At 47.5% G+C, this 16,905-nt stretch overlaps 1 protein-coding gene across 7 annotated transcripts in view; it reads right to left on the bottom strand.

The window, feature by feature from the left end:
* Positions 1-16,905, bottom strand: part of ppfia3 (PTPRF interacting protein alpha 3) — a 151,718-nt gene that overhangs the window by 12,055 nt on the left and 122,758 nt on the right. For all 7 annotated transcript variants that reach the window (XM_059640442.1, XM_059640440.1, XM_059640443.1 and 4 more), the window contains 4 exons: positions 16,502-16,677; positions 15,349-15,446; positions 9,323-9,498; positions 1,337-1,405 (listed from right to left, as the gene is read on the bottom strand). In XM_059640442.1, coding sequence (XP_059496425.1) covers positions 1,337-1,405; positions 9,323-9,498; positions 15,349-15,446; positions 16,502-16,677 — 519 coding nt within the window. The remainder of the gene's footprint in view (positions 1-1,336; positions 1,406-9,322; positions 9,499-15,348; positions 15,447-16,501; positions 16,678-16,905) is intronic.

The following is a 16,905-nucleotide window of genomic DNA, read 5'->3' as shown; positions in this document are numbered from 1 at the left end:
CGCACAGCTTCCCAGTTTTGTATTCAAATCCCCTCACAGTTAATTGCAACATTTAGCATCTTCTATACCTTATTTAGATCTCCTCTAGTTATTCTAAATCCACAGCCCTGCAATCTCTCGCGAGATAATATGCTTCCTTTGTTGTTCTTTTTTAAAAAAAATGGACAAATTAACATTTTCTCAGACTGTGCTCCATTTCGTCACATCTTTACCCCCACTTACTTAACCTGATAATAGTTATTTTGTAATTTTGTTGGGTCCTCTCCCCATCTTAATTAAGTTTTGAGAGCCCTCTTTTCCTGTTTGTGTTCTCTCTGGTATCCTTCCTCCCCACTGTTCACCCACTCAACATTGCTTAGAAAAGTGGCTAAATAAAATGTACATGATCCAGGGTTTGACTTTTTAAAAAATGGCATGTTGCACAAAAGCAAGGAAGTTATGGTAAAGGTACGTTGATGAGGAGGCAATGGCCAAGTGGTATTATTGCTGGACTGTTAATCCAGAGACCTGGATAATGTTCTGGGCACCTGGGTTTGAATCCCGCCACGGCACATGGTGGAATTTGAATTCAATAAATATCTAGAATTGACACTCTAATGATGACTGTGAATCCATTGCTGAGTGTCAAGATAAACCCATCCGATTCGCGAATGTCCTTTTAGGGAAGGGAACTGCCGTCCTTACCTGGTCTGGCCTACATGTGACTCCAGACCCACAGCAACGTGGTTGACTTTGAACTGCCCTCTGGGCAATTAGGGATGGGCCATAAATGCTGCCTGGCTAGCGATGCCCTTGTCGAATGAATGAATAAAGGGGGAAAAAAAAACCTTTAGCCCAGACTGAGCAGGAGCGTTTTGTGTAGTTCTAGACACTGCATTTCACGGAAGATAGGGAAGTATTAAGAAGGATGTGGAAAAGATTCACTGGGATAGATCTGCCAATGAGGAACTTCAGTTGGGAAGATAGACTGGAAAAAGGTGGCTCTGCTTTGGAGATGAGCAAGTGGGGAGGAAATTGCTGGAGGCAAGGTTCTGGGCAAAACATGCAAATTTGGCAGGGGGCAGCGGTTTGAATGCAGTAAGCAGTCAGGATCTGGGGCGCACTGGCTCAGATCGCACAGCAGGCAGATTCAGCTGTAGCTTTGAAACGGGAGTTGGGCAATCATCTGGAGATTTGCAGAGAGATTCGGAGGAAAGGCAGATCTGGGGCTAGCTGAGCCGGTCTTGCAGAGAATCAGCAGCAGTCACGAGGGGCCAAATGGCCTCTCCCTGGGCCATCACCGTTCTCCGATTACTAACCGGCAAGCACGTGGGAAAGTAGCTGAGTTCACACGAACCTCCTCATGGCGTCGATCAGTTCCTTGAAGCAGCAGGTTTTTGAATTCATTTTCCAGTATCTGACGTGCCTATCAGACAAATAACAATGTCATTAGCGTCTCAGAGTGAGTAGATGTGATGCTACACACGGTGGAACTGCCACAGAAAATCATCGAGGCTACAGGAAATATCAATCTGTCTACCGCCTCCCTCCAGTCCCCATAAATATGTTACGAAGGAAAATTGCGACAAGGTACCAACAGTCAGTGGCTTACCATCAGCCAGAATCTGACCCAGGACCAGCAGTACATAAACACAGTGGCTACAAGAACATTAGAGATAGTGGGAGCTGCTGATGCTGGAGAATCTGAGATAACAAGGGGTAGAGCTGGATGAACACAGCAGGCCCAGCAGCATCAGAGAAGCAGGAAGACTGACGTTTCGGGCCGAGACCCTTCTTCAGAAATGGCACTACATGGCAGTACACTTCATTTCTGAAGATGGGTCTAGGCCCAAAACGTCAGCTTTCCTGCTCCTCTGATGCTGCTTGGCCTGCTGTGTTCATCCAGCTCTACCCCTTGTTATCTCGGCCACAGGAGCTACACTGAATAACTCACCTCCTGACTCCCCAAAGCCTCCCCACCATCTTCAAGGCACAAGAATAGAGTGTAATGAAATGCTTCCCACTTGCCAGGATGAGTGCTGATCCAGCACTCATCGAGAATTTGAGCGTGATCCATGAAAATAAAAATCATCCTGGATTGGGTCCCCCACTTTCAACATCCACTCCCTCCACCACCAACATTCAGTAACAGCATGGTGTACTATCTTGCAAATGCACAGCAGAAATTCATCAAAGATCCTTAGACAGGACCTTCCAATCTCATAAACACTTCCATTTAGAAGGAGAAGAGCAGCACATATGTGGGAACACCATCCCCTCCAAGCCACTCGCCATCCTGACTTAGAAATATATCGCCATTCCTTCAGTGTCACTGGGTCAAACCCCTAGAACACATCACTGGGTGACCCTACACTCCATGTAATGCCATGCTTGAAGGAGACAGCTCACTGCCACTTTCTCTACGGCAACTAAAGATGGGCAATAAAAGCTGGCCCAGCCAGTGATGCTTAGTCCCATGAACAAATGTAATAAATAAAACTCATCCCCCTTGAAATCTCTGAGCTCTTCCAATCCCGACCTCTCGTGTGATCCCAATTTTAACCACATCACAACAGCCTGTGGTTCCAGGTTCTAGATTCTACAACTTTCGTCCATAGACCTCTTCAAATCTCTCGCTCGTTCTTTATGAGGCTCCTTAAAACCAAGAATTCAATCACCTGATGTAATATCTCCTCTTGTGGTTCACTTTTGTTTTATTACCGATAACTGCTCGTGAAGCCCTGGCCCATTATTCAAGACTACAAACAATGCCAAGTATTTGTGTCATTCAATAGATTAAGGAGTTTTTTGTTGAAAGGCACTTATTGTTGCATGACTGGCTGCAGTGAAGATGTGCTTGGGCCTTCCTGAAACATTACAGTCACCATGGTGAAGAGTTACCTGCAGCTCTCCTTGGTAAGGGGTCAACAACAGACCCCGTACTCTGGAGGAATGCTGTCTCACCGGGCAGAACCCAATGACTCGAGAACTTCCTGTTAGCGGCAGAGAGCCCACCCTCTGTTGTCCCAGCTGTGGGCAAGGTGTGTGTCGGCGTGCAGCGTGCGGGTGTACAATGTGCACGTGGGCTGTAGAGTGGGCGTAGGGGTGGTGTGTGTGTGTGTGTGTGTGTGTGTGTGTGTGTGCATGTATGTGTCTGTGTGTATGTGTATCTATGTGTGCGTCTGTGTGTGGGTGGAGGTGGGTGTGTGTGTCTGTGTGTATGATGGGAGTGGGAAAGGGTGTGTGTGTGTGTGCGCGAGCCTGTGTGAACAGCTGAGTACGTGTGTGAGCGCACAGTTGCGTCACACACACACCCCTTCTCCCACACACACACACACCCTTTCCCACTCCCATCATACACACAGACACACACACCCACCTCCACCCACACACAGACGCACACATAGATACACATACACACAGACACATACATGCACACACACACACACACACACACACACACAGATACAGACCCACACACACAGAGTGAGAAGCCAGTAATAGTCAGCAGTTCCTTCCCTCTCTGCAGATGTTGCGCTGGTGTTTTATGTCAACAGAAGGTGTGATCATTACTAATCCTAACACCCACTGACTCATTACCTTTTTCCCTTCCCTCATCCAACTCTCTCTCCCACCTCCATGCCTGAAGGCACTCATTTATGTAGGCCCAAGCTCCACATTAGCTTCGTGCGAGTCAATGCTATGCGACTCTGGAAGCCGTCGCACTGCCCCAGTCACTATGTCCCAGCGCGAGTCACTGGACAGGGATGATGGGGAAATAAACAGCTGATTTGATGTGAACATAGAGAGTGTGTACAGAGCCTTGCTGTCTTCAGCAGCCAATGTAGAGCAGACAGGGATCTTACTGCAGCATGTCTGCTTGAGCACAGACTGGAGAAGTTGGGAGTGCCCTCCCTGCGGAGACAGTGGCCGACAGGAGATTTGAGAAAGGTTTGTAAAAGCATGAGCAATCCTGGGTACAGCAGATAGAGAGAGTGTGTTCCTGTGGACAAAAGGAATAAGGAGGGTCTGGGCTTAAAGTGATATGTGAAAAAATCGTTTTTACGCAGTGAGTAGTTAGGGTGTGGAACGGACTACCTAGAGATTTGCAGGTTAAATTGAAGAATAAAGGAGATCACTTGCTAGTTATTTAGGTGGAAATGGTGTGCAGGTACATAGGGAAAAGGTTAGCACTAGGTGGCAAAGCTGGTATGCACAATGGGCCGAATGGTCTCCTCTGCATTGTAACACCTCTGTTACTGTGACTCGGGGTGTCAGCCATGGCTCGGTGTCTCTCAGAGGGTCATGGATTCAGAACATGAAATCTGAAACATGACAGCTGCCATCTTTGGCGCACTACAGAGAGGGTGCTGCATTGCTGTGGGTGCCCTCACTGGAGGACATGCCAAGCTGAACCTCTGCCTACGCTCTCCGGTGACTGTAAAAGATCCCATAGCAACAGGCTGAAGAACAAAGCAGTCCGCTCCCACATTCTGGGTCAATATTTAGCCCTGACCTAGCAGCATTAAACACAACTCAGCTGGTTACTATATGTGGGATCCTGCTGTGTGCAAATCCGCATAAAATGCATGCCCCGCTCCACCTGCACCACTGGCTGCTTGGAGGTGGTGCAGGGCATGATGCTGTTCTCTCAGATCCCTCTGCTCGCTTTCACATCAGCTTGAAACGCCATGCAACTGCTCGATCACAGTCTTGCTTCTCCATTCCAACCTCCCGGCTGTCTGCCTTTGTTCTGATCGACATGTCAAAGTTACAATTCGCTCCTTCTAACTGGGAAGGACAGCAACTCCTCCCCACCTTGCAGTCACAACAACTTCCCCCCAAAACTCCCATTTCTTCTTTCCTGGGGCCTCGGTATCAGAATCTCGTCTTCTCCTCCAACTCTGCTTGGCAATACTCCTGAAAATTCCAATGCATGATTCTCCTGTCGGAGATCCAGGACATTAGGCACGTTGTAGCTGACAAAAACCTGAGTGGAATTAGTTGCTGATTAGTGTAAAGAAATAAGGGCTCTTGTGTTAAAATGGTAGCGTCCCTACCTCTGTGCTAAGGGGTCTGCGTTCAAATCCCACCTACTCCAGAGGTGTGGGATAACATTGCCAATTGACAAAAAGTCTCTTTAAAAGCATTCTAGAATATTCTTCAAAATAAGCCTGGAGGTCCTCAAACAAGTCCTGCTGTTGACCACCCAGGCCCAGTCAAATAACTCCCTCCAAATAATTAGTACAACTAACTACTCAATGCAATAAACAAAAATGTAGCTTTCCGGAGAGACCACTCTCTCCGTGACTCCCTTGTTCGCTCCACACTGCCCTCCAACCCCACCACACCCGGCACCTTCCCCTGCAACCGCAGGAAATGCTACACTTGTCCCCACACCTCCTCCCTCACCCCTATCCCAGGCCCCAAGATGACATTCCACATTAAGCAGAGGTTCACCTGCACATCTGCCAATGTGGTATACTGCGTCCACTGTACCTGGTGCGGCTTCCTCTACATTGGGGAAACCAAGCGGAGGCTTGGGGACCGCTTTGCAGAACACCTCCGCTCAGTTCGCAATAAACAACTGCACCTCCCAGTCGCAAACCATTTCCACTCCCCCTCCCATTCTCTAGATGACATGTCCATCATGGGCCTCCTGCACTGCCACAATGATGCCACCCGAAGGTTGCAGGAACAGCAACTCATATTCCACTTGGGAACCCTGCAGCCCAATGGTATCAATGTGGACTTCACCAGTTTCAAAATCTCCCCTTCCCCCACTGCATCCCTAAACCAGCCCAGTTCGTCCCCTCCCCCCACTGCACCACACAACCAGCCCAGCTCTTCCCCCCCACCCACTGCATCCCAAAACCAGTCCAACCTGTCTCTGCCTCCCTAACCGGTTCTTCCTCTCACCCATCCCTTCCTCCCACCCCAAGCCGCACCCCCAGCTACCTACTAACCTCATCCCACCTCCTTGACCTGTCCGTCTTCCCTGGACTGACCTATCCCCTCCCTACCTCCCCACCTACACTCTCTCCACCTATCTTCTTTACTCTCCATCTTCGGTCCGCCTCCCCCTCTCTCCCTATTTATTCCAGTTCCCTCTCCCCATCCCCCTCTCTGATGAAGGGTCTAGGCCCGAAACGTCAGCTTTTGTGCTCCTGAGATGCTGCTTGGCCTGCTGTGTTCATCCAGCCTCACATTTTATTATCTTGGAATTCTCCAGCATCTGCAGTTCCCATTATCTCTGTAACTTAGCCCTTCTGATTTTTCACCTGGCTTTCCCGTGGAGATTAATCTTCAATCCCTGGAATCTCTACGGCATTCCTGGAGTGCTGTCAACCACGACTTATAATCCCTCAACCTTATTTTTCTTTCTGGCTCTGTTTAGTTCATCACCCAGGCCTCCTGAGAGACTGTTTGACCCTCGTGGCAGCTGTGCTTTAAGCCACCTACACCCCCAAGCTATCAAATTCTCTTCCTAACTCTTCCTGCCTCTCCCTCCACTCCTTAAGATGCCTCTTAAAAAAAATCATAGAATCCCTACAGTGTGGAGACAGGCCCTTTGGCCCAACAAATCCACACCAAACCTCAGATCATCTCACCCAGAGATCCCATCCCCCTAATCTACGCAACCCTGAACATTATGGGTAAGTTAGTACAGCCAATCCAACTAACATGCATAACATGCATATCTTTGGACTGTGGGAGGAAACCCCCCCACCCCCGACACAGGGAGAATGTGCAAACTCCACGCAGACAGTTGCCTGAGGCTGGAGTTGAACCTGGGTCCCTGGTGCTCTGAGGCTGCTGTGCTAACCACTGAGCCACCGTGCCACCCCAAATATCCACCCCATGTTGGCCAAATGATCAATCTTTTCTAACAACTCTGTGTGGCTTGCAGCTTCCAAACTCTGATCAGAAAAGCAGTCTCACCATGTTTTATGGCATTAAATATGCTTTAGAAACCCAGCTGGCATAGGATAGATGGTGGTATGGTGGTAATGTCACTCAGCTGTTAAAGGCTGATGCTCTGGGAGACCTGAGTTCAAATCCCACCACAGCAGTTGATTGAATTTAAGTTCAATGAATAAAATCATACGTAAAGTATATCCTCAGTGTCCAAGAATTTGTTTATCTGTATCAAAAAAATTCAACACCTGCAGGTAATGCTTGTATATGTGTGATTTTTAACTCACTGTTAAAGGAGCTGCACTCTTACAAATTTCATCATTTGCAGGAGTTCCCAGGAATGGAACCCCTTGGACACAGAGGAATGACTGTAAAGCTAAAGGTGATCCTGACAGCTTTTGTAAAAACGTAATAGCCTTCAGCACAGTGGCGTGAGCGTAATGTCACTGGATGGGGAAACCTCATAGACCCCCTGTGACTGTTTCAGGGACATGTGTTCAAATCCCACATTAGCAGCTGGCAGTCATTTCAATTTAATTAATCTGAAACTGTCTCCATAGCTACAGAAATGACCATCGATTGTTTTAAAAACTACCTGGTTCATGAGCGTCCCTTAAGGAAGCAAATCTGCCATCCTTACCTGGTCTGGCCTACATTTAACTCCAATTCCACAGCATCCTTATTGAGTTATAAAGGACAGAAACAGACTCTTCAGTCCAATTCATCCGGAGGCTGAGAGGGTGAAGAGCATCAGGTTCCTCGGAGAGACTATAACTGACAACCGGTCCCGGACCTGCCACACAGATGCTGCTTGGCCTGCTGTGTTCATCCAGCCTCACATTTTATTATCCTGCCACACAGATGTGATGGTCAAGAAGGTACAACAACGTCTCTCCTTCCTCAGGGGCTCAGGAAATCTGGCATGTCCATAAGGTCCCTCACCAACTGCTACAGATGCCCCACTGAAAGCATACTGTCTGGGTGCATAACAGCCTGGTAGGGCTCAGCCCAGGACAGTAAGAAATACAGAAGGTGGTGAACACAGCCCAGACCATCACAGAAGCCAACCTCCCATCCATGGATTCCATTTACAAGGCTCGTGGCTGCAGAAAGGCTAACAGTAGCTTTAAATTGAGGGGTGAAAGATATAGGACAGATGTCAGAGGTGGTTTCTTTACTCAGAGTGTAGTAAGGGAATGGAACACTTTGCCTGCAACGGTAGTAGATTCGCCAACTTTAAGTTCATTTAAGTCGTCATTGGACAAGCATATGGACGTACATGGAATAGCATAGGTTAGATGGGCTTCAGATTGGTATGACAGGTCGGCACAACATTGAGGGCCGAAGGGCCTGTACTGTGCTGTAATGTTCTATGTTAATATCATCAAAGACCCGTCGCACCGGTAATGACCTCCCATAACCTCTCCCATTAGGCAGAAGATACAGAAGCCTGAACACACACACCAAGAGGTTCAGGAACAGCTTCTTCTCAGCCGTTATCAGACTGATGAATGGACTCTCCAGCTTCAAACAACACTGATCTTGCTCATGTTGATTTCTTCTCGTGCATGCCCTATGCAATGTAACCTGTGTGCCTCTGTCTCCGGCTTTTTGATCTGCACATCCTTTGCTTACTGTGATCTGCCTGCACCGCCAGTAAGCAAAGCTTTTCACTGCATTTTGGAACACGTGACAAAAATTAATCAATCAATCATTCGCCAGCATTGGGCCCATAACCTCTAAACCTTTCCTGTTCATGCACCCATCCAGATACCTTTTAAATGTTGTACCAACCTCCATCCCTTCCTCTGGCAGCTTGTTACATACACGCACCGCCCTCTGTTGAAAAAAGCTGTCCCTCAGGTCCCTTTTAAATCTCTCCCCTCTCACCTTAAACAAATGCCCTCTAGTTTTGGACTCCCCTAACCTGGCTACTCACCCTATCCATGCTCCTCATGATTTTATAAACCTCTAAAAGGTCATCCCTTAGCAACTGTGTTCCACCTCAGTAGTTTAGCAGGTGACACAGATTTAAGATAAAAGGGCTTAGGTTTAAGTAAGATGTGGTGGACAATTGCCACATACGGAGGGTGCCAAGTGCCGAGAATTTGCTGCCAGAGGAGGTGGTAAAGGCAGATACAATAGTAACATTTAAGGCACATCTCGACAGATATACAGATAGACAAGGAACAGAAGGATATTGACTGAGCAGAGGGAAAAGGCTTTGAGCTGAGAAAGGAATCACAGGCCAGCACAGTTGTAGGGGCCGAAAGGCCTGTTCCTCTGCTGCATTTTTTTTTTGGCTCACCGGGGCTTTTAAGAAATTCAGCCTCAGGGTAATTAGGGATTGGTCACAAATACCAGCCTTGCAGTGATGCCCACATCCCTCGGATGTCAGGGGGCACCGCCCATGCCCAGCACTTACCTGCGTGTTCTGCATCGGGATCTGCAGGAGTAGGGCAACGTCGTTGTGATCGAAGGTGTCATCCAGTGCGATGAGTGCCCCGTGAACCCCACTCTCCTGGAGGTTACTGCTGTACTCCTTCAGCCCAATGTCCTGTACCCAGCCCATCATCCGATCATTTGTCCACACCATCACGTCTGCAAAGGACAGGAAGAGAAAGGTGTGAAGCTGCCATCGCAGCTCTAACATGCCAACATCACATTCGGACTCCCAGGGAAAGCAGGGATTGGTAGAACGACGCTACTGTTTCTCGGGTGTAACCGTTCCAGTTTAGAATTTGTATCTTTGTTTCCGCTTTCGACAGCATTTCTTGCCCTCGTCCCTAGTTGCCCCCTTGAGAAGGTGGTGGTGAGCTGCCTTCTTGAGCCGCTGCAGTCCATGATGCTGTGGGTTGATCCACTATGCTGTTGGGGGAGGAATGCCCAGAATTTTGACCCAGCGACAGTGAAGAAATGGCGACGCATTTCCAAGTCAGGATGGTGAGTGGCTGTTGAAGGGGGATATGTTCCTTCTGTCCTAGTCCTTCTAGATTGTGAATTTGGAAGGTGCTGTCTAAGGAGCCTCGGTGAGTTTCTGCAGTGCATCTTGCAGATGGTACACACTGCTGCGACTGAGCATCGGTGGCAGAAGGAGTGGATACTTTTTAAGTGTGGACACCAGTTCTTGGGAATCTTTCGAACAGACCTCGGCAATAATTACATGTGAAAGATTTGGCTAAATAAGAAACAAAAGGAAAAAAGAAAATGACTGATTCCAGACCTTGATGATTCAGGGAAAATGTTACGGATCCAGAACTGACTGAGTCCCAGTCTGGAGTAGCTAGGGTATGGTGTACAGCATTTTTCACACCATAAATCATCGCAGAAAATTTCACAGGAACATAATCAAATCAAACCGAGCAACAGAAGGAGATAGTCGGGCAGTTGAGTTGGTCTGCCTCCCCCTCTCTCCCTATTTATTCCAGATTCCTCTCCCCATCCCACTCTCTGATGAAGGGTCTAGGACCGAAACGTCAGCTTTTGTGCTCCTGAGATGCTGCTTGGCCTGCTGTGTTCATCCAGCTTCACACTTTGTTATCTAGCATAGCTAAAGAGATTGATTTTAAGGATGGTCCTGAAGAGGACAGGGGTGGTAGGTATTGCCAGCTGCCAATGTTGGTTATGTATAAGAGACTACAATTGGAGGTGTAATGACCTTGGCAGGCTGTGGGGGTAGAGGAGGTGCATGAGAGCTCAGGATGTCCAAAGACACTCTAACAGCTAACGAAGTACTTTGAAGTCTAGTACCAGCTGTAGGAAACCTAGCAGCTAAAACGGCGCAAAGCAGACTCTCACAGAGTGTGACATTGACTCGTCATTTGAGGGATGCGTCACTATGAAGCTTTTCATGGCTGTGACTCCGTCCTTCTCCTCACAGTAGTGTTATACAGCAACTCCACCGGCAAGAGAGCGTAATGACAGTGTGACATGTTTACATAGGGTGCTTTCATTAAAAGCTCAGGTGCAGAAATTTAGAACTCCCCAGAAAAAGAGAAAACCCAGAATGGGTTAATAAATATTGTAAAGGGTGATGTAGAGGAGATGACTCCATTTATGTGCAAGGCAAGAGTGGGGGTCCACAGAGATATGCCAGTCCAGGGGAATATGTTGATGTAGTGGTACTGTTATTAGACTAGTAATAGAACACAGAACATAGAACATAGAACAGTACAGCACAGAACAGGCCCTTCGGCCCTCGATGTTGCGCCAACCTGTGAACTAATCTAAGCCCCATCCCTGACACTATCCCATCATCATTCATCTGCTTATCCAAGGACTGTTTAAATGCCCCTAATGTGGCTGTGTTAACTCCAATGGCAGGCAGGGCTTTCCACACCCTTACCACTCTCTGAGTAAAGAACCTGCCTCTGATATCTGTCTTAAATCTATCACCCCTCAGTTTGTAGCTATGCCCCCTTGTACAAGCTGAAGTCATCATCCTCGGAAAAAGACTCTCACTGTCCACTCTATCTAATCCTCTGATCATCTTGTATGTCTCTATTAAATCCTCTCTTAGCCTCCTTCTCTCCAGTGAGAACAGAACCAAGTCCCTCAGCCTTTCTTCATAGGGCCTGCGCTCCAGGCTAGGCAACATCCTGGTAAATCTCCTATGCACCTTTTCCAGTGCTTCCACATCCTTCCTGTTATGGGGCGACTAGAACTGCACGCAATATTCCAAGTGAGGCCGCACTAGCGTTTTGTACAGTTGTAATCAAGAGTAGTAATCAAGAGGCTCAGACTAATGGCCTGGGGACATAGCTTCAAATCTCAACTCAACAGCTGGGGAAATGTGAATTCAATTAATAAATGCAGAATATAAAAAATGGTCTCATTGATGGTCACCACTGATTTTTATTTAAAACAAAATCCCATCTGACTCATCACGACTTCCAATAGGAGGGAGGTGATAGTTTAGATCCATTATTGCCCAGAGACGCAGATAATGTCCTGAGGACAAAATCCCAAAAACAGCAGATAGCGGAAATTGAATTCAATAAAAATCTGGAATGTAGAGTCTGATGATTGTCAAGGAAAAAAATACCTTCTGGTTCACTATGGAAAGGAAATCTGTCCTTTTGACCTGGTCTGGTCTACATGTGATTCCATTCCACACTGCCACTGGGGTGGGAGTGGCACAGTGGCTCAGTGGTTAGCGCTGCTGCCTCACAGTGCCAGGAACCTGGGTTCGATCCCACCCTCGGGTGACTGTCTGTGTGGAGTTTTCACATTCTCCCCGTGTCTGCATGGGAGCTCTCTGTGTGCTCTAGTTTCCTCCCACAGTCCAAAGATGTGCAGGTTAGGGTGGATTGGCCATGCTAAATTGCCCCGTAGTGTGCAGGGATGTGTAGCTTAGGGAGGTGGATCTGGGTGGGATCCTCTGAGGGTTGATGTGGACTTGTTGGGCCAAAGGGCCTGTTTCCACACTGTAGTGGGGATTCCATGATGGGGTTGACTCTTAACTCTGGGCAATTAGATTTGGCTCAGGCAGTGACACCCACATCCTGTGAATGGATTTAAAAAAAACACTACCCTTACCCCATCTGATTTCGGACTCACAGCAATGTAGCTACACTCTGAACTGATAGAGCAAGTAACTCAGGCTGCAGACTGCCATGTAGGTGCAGCAGGCTGGGAGGGAGGCTAATGGAACACTAGCTGTCACTGCAAGAAGATTTGAGAACAGGAGCAGTGAAGCCTAGCTTCAGTTGTACAGGAGCTTTACTAGGACTGTATCTGTAATAGCGTGTGCAGTCCTTATCTCAGGAAAGGTATTGCTGCCACAGTGGGAACACAATTAAAGCCCATCAGACTTGTTCCCAGGATCGTGGGACTGTCCTATGAAGGGACAGTGGGTACACCGGGCCTGTAACTCTCTAGAGTTTGGAAGAATGAGACGGATCTCGATTAAACCTACAAAATACAGACAGGGTCAATGCAGGCAAAGATGTTTTGCCTGGCTGGGGAGTCTAGGACCAGGGGGACACAATTTAAAAATCAAGGGGAATGCCTTTTAGGTTCCTGATGAAGAGAAATTACTTACTCCGGGGATTGTTAATCTTTGGAATTCACTACCACAGTGGGCTGTCTTTGTGTATGTTTAAGGTGGCGATTGATAAGATTTCTGATTAGCACCGATGCACAGGGTTACGAGGATGGGGGTGAGTAAAACACACGGAAGGCAACTGATCAGCCTGATGATAATGAATGGCCAGGAAGGGTGGATGGGCTGAACAGCCAACTCACGCTCATATATTCTGCAGTTCAAGGACAATTAGGGACGGTCAACAAATACTGGCCCTGCCAGTGACACCACAGCCAATTATAAAGAAAAATAAATCCAATGAGCAAATTCTGGCGCAAATAGAACAGAAATTGCTGGAAAAGCTCAGCAGGTCTGGCAGCATCCGTGAAGGAAAAAACGGAGTTAATGTTAGGGTCCGAAACATTAACTCTGATTTCTCTTCACAGGTGCTGCCAGACTTGCTGAGCATTTTCAGCAGTTTCTTTTTATTGTTTCCTGATTTACAGCATCCGCAGTCCTTTCGTTTTTAAATTTAAATTCTGGAGCAAGCTGTTTACTCAGGGAGTAACGAATGTGTGAGTATGAGGGAGTAGCTGAGGTGAACAGTATCGACGCATTAAAATGGATGTTTAGATAAACAAGGGAAAATATTCACAATAACAAGGTGTGGAGCTGGATGAACACAGCAGGCCAAGCAGCATCTCAGGAGCAGGAAAGCTGACGTTTCAGGCCTAGGCCCTTCATCAGAAATATTCACAGTTATGCAGGTCGAGTGAGAATGACAGAGATTGTATTAGACTAATGAGGATTAGTAGTGTAGATGAGCAGAGAGATCTCGGTGTCTATGTACACAGATCCTTGAAAGTTGCCACCCAGGTTGACAGGGCTGTTAAGAAGGCATACAGTGTTTTAGCTTTTATTAATAGAGGGATCGAGTTCCAGAACCAAGAGGTTATGGTGAAGCTGTACATAACTCTGGTGCGGCCACACTTGGAGTATTGCGTGCAGTTCTGGTCACCGCATTATAAGAAGGATGTGGAAGCTTTGGAAAGGGTGCAGAGGAGATTTACTAGGATGTTGCCTGGTATGGAGGGAAGGTCTTACGAGGAAAGGCGGAGGGACTTGAGGCTGTTTTTATTAGAGAGAAGAAGGTTGAGAGGTGACTTAATTGAAACATATAAAATAATCAGAGGGTTAGATAGGGTGGATAGTCGGATGGTGACGGCAAGCACGAGGGGGCATAGCTTTAAATTGAGGGGTGAAAGATATAGGACAGATGTCAGAGGTAGTTTCTTTACTCAGAGAGTAGTAAGGGAATGGAACGCTTTGCCTGCAACGGTAGTAGATTCGCCAACTTTAGGTACACTTAAGTCGTCATTGGATAAGCATATGGACGTACATGGAATAGTGTAGGTTAGATGGGCTTGAGGTCGGTATGACAGGTTGGCACAACATCGAGGGCCGAAGGGCCTGTACTGTGCTGTAATGTTCTATAAGATTCTATAAGGATCAAAGACTCCTGAACCGAACGTCCCAATTCTGTGCTTTATATTTTATTTATAACAAAACAAAACTTGATAAGAAATGCGTCGAGGCATAGGTCTTTTTAATTCACTGTACATGGAGTGTACATACATTTCCCCTACTTTACAAAAGAGTGTAATTGTGTTGGAGGCAGTTCAGAGAGGATTTACCAGATTATTCCCAGAGATAATTGGTTTGTCTGATGAGGAAAGATTGAGCAGTTTAGGCCTGTGCTCCCTTGAGCTGAGGAGAATGAGAAGTGATCTAATTGAGGTATATAAGATGGCAAAGCAGACGTAGAGGGGACGTTTCCCCATGTCCCGCAATCTAGAACGAGAGGTCACAGTGTTAGAACATAGAACTGTACAGCACAGTACAGGCCCTTCGGCCCATGATGTTGTGCCGAACTTTTACCCTAAACCTAAGGTCTATGTAACCTCCATTGCTACCTTATACTGTCATCCATGTGCCTATCTAATAGCCGCTTAAATGCCCCTAATGAGGCCAACTCCACTACCCTCTCCAGCAATGCATTCCATGCCCCTACCACTCTCTGAATAAAGAACCTACCTCTGACGTCTCCTCTAAATCTACCTCCACTCACTTTTAAACAATCGACAGATTTATTAATAAGGAATTAAAGCGTTATGTTCAACGGGTAGGGAAGTGGAGTTGAATTGAGATGAGATCAGCCATGATTGTACTGAATGGCAGAGCAGACTCAAGGGGCTGAATGGCCTGCTCGTAGCTCTTAAGGTGTTTTCGCAACACCAGTTCCTCTCTCTTTGCCTTTGACACGCGGTACCATCTTGCCAAGAGATGAGGCTCTGCTGAACACCTGTCCTTGAGCTGGCTAACCTCAGCCAGTGCGTTTCAAGCCGTGACACTAGCGACACACTCACCTTTCAGCTGAATGAGACTCCCCTCCCGCTTGCTCTCCAGTTCCTTCTTGTTGTAGTTCAGCCGTTTCAGACACATGATGCCGTAGTGGAGACTGATTCTGCAACACAGAGGCATCCACATCACACAAACGGGGTGACCCACACACAACAAGCACTAACTGTGGAACCGCGGTGTCTCATAATGGAATCTGCAATTATATAGCGCCTTGCCCCACTCCTCCCTTCCTATAAAACCTTTTCAACCAGCGAGGTACTTCTGAAGTGTCGCCCAGGAAAAAGCGTGCACAGCAAGATTCCAAAAACAGCAAGGAGTCCATCAGCTTCAGTAATGTTGGTTACTGATGGGGGAGCCGGATATGTTAACGCCATTAAACAAAGCAAAAACAAAAGAACTGTGGATGCTGGAAATCAGGAGTAGAAATTGCTGGAAAATCTCAACAGGTCTGGCAGCATTTATGGAGAGAAATCAGAATCAACATTTTGGGTCCAGTGACCCATCTTCAGAATGGCCATGTTCATGGTATGTGCATCATATCGTTAAGATACAGGAGCAGAAGGCATTAACTGTGTACCCAAAGCATTTATAAAGGGAGGCTCCTGGGTCACTGGGTGGCGAGGTTGGAAATGGCATTCTGTGGTTAAGCCCAGTATCAGAACAAAATTAGTGTCCAGTTTCATACCTCACCAAAAAACCGGGAATCGTAGAATCTCAACAGTGTGGAAACAGGCCCTTCGGCCCACCAGAAGTCCACACCGACCCTCACAGCATCCCACTCAGACTCATCCCCCTATGACACACCTAACCTACACATTTCTAAATACTATGGGCAATTTAACATGGCCAATCCACCTAAACTGCACATCTTTGGACTCTGGAGCACCCAGAGGAAACCTGCACAGGTAGTGGGGAGAATGTGCAAGCTCCACACAGACAGTCATCCGAGGTGGAATCGAACCCGGGTCCCTGGCGCTGCGATGCTGCAGTGCTAACCACTGAGCCACCGTGCCACCCTAAGAGCCAGAGATAGAATAGACCTGGGGCCGGTATCCACACGAGGGTTTGCACTATGTGTCAGTTTTAAGGCAGTGTCCAATGACAGCTGTTTATATAGTAGTGGAGAATGCCAACTTTGGGGCTGCAGGGAGGCCATACCTGTGAAAACTGTCGACCATCTTCAGCTGGCCTCGAAGTTCCTTCTTGGTCAGATGGTCCAACATGCGGGCATCGACCAGTGATTCCATGAAGTAACTCCGATACTGCGGAAGTCCAAGACTGGGCAGCCAATCATTGCCCACCCACTCGTGGTTCATGTCGCCATACGCCAAGATCTGAAAGGGTCGATGTTCCAGAATTAAAGCAGCCCCCAGAGGAAATAAGCTCCATGTTTAGAGGAAGGTGCTTCTTGCAAACTTACCAAGGGTGGCCACAGATTCACTGACACCCGTGGGTAGGTCAAAGTGTTTGCTCAGGGTCAAAGGTAACATAATGCCAAAGGTATCCTGGACGAACCCCTGAAGTGAGCTGATAACCGCCATCTCTACTGCACTTACAACAGA

This window comes from Stegostoma tigrinum, chromosome 38 (genome assembly GCF_030684315.1).
Source record: "Stegostoma tigrinum isolate sSteTig4 chromosome 38, sSteTig4.hap1, whole genome shotgun sequence".
In the NCBI taxonomy this organism is placed as follows: Eukaryota; Metazoa; Chordata; class Chondrichthyes; order Orectolobiformes; family Stegostomatidae; genus Stegostoma; species Stegostoma tigrinum.
The sequence above is the reverse complement of the archived record's forward strand: the minus strand, read 5'-3'. Positions and strand labels throughout refer to the sequence as shown.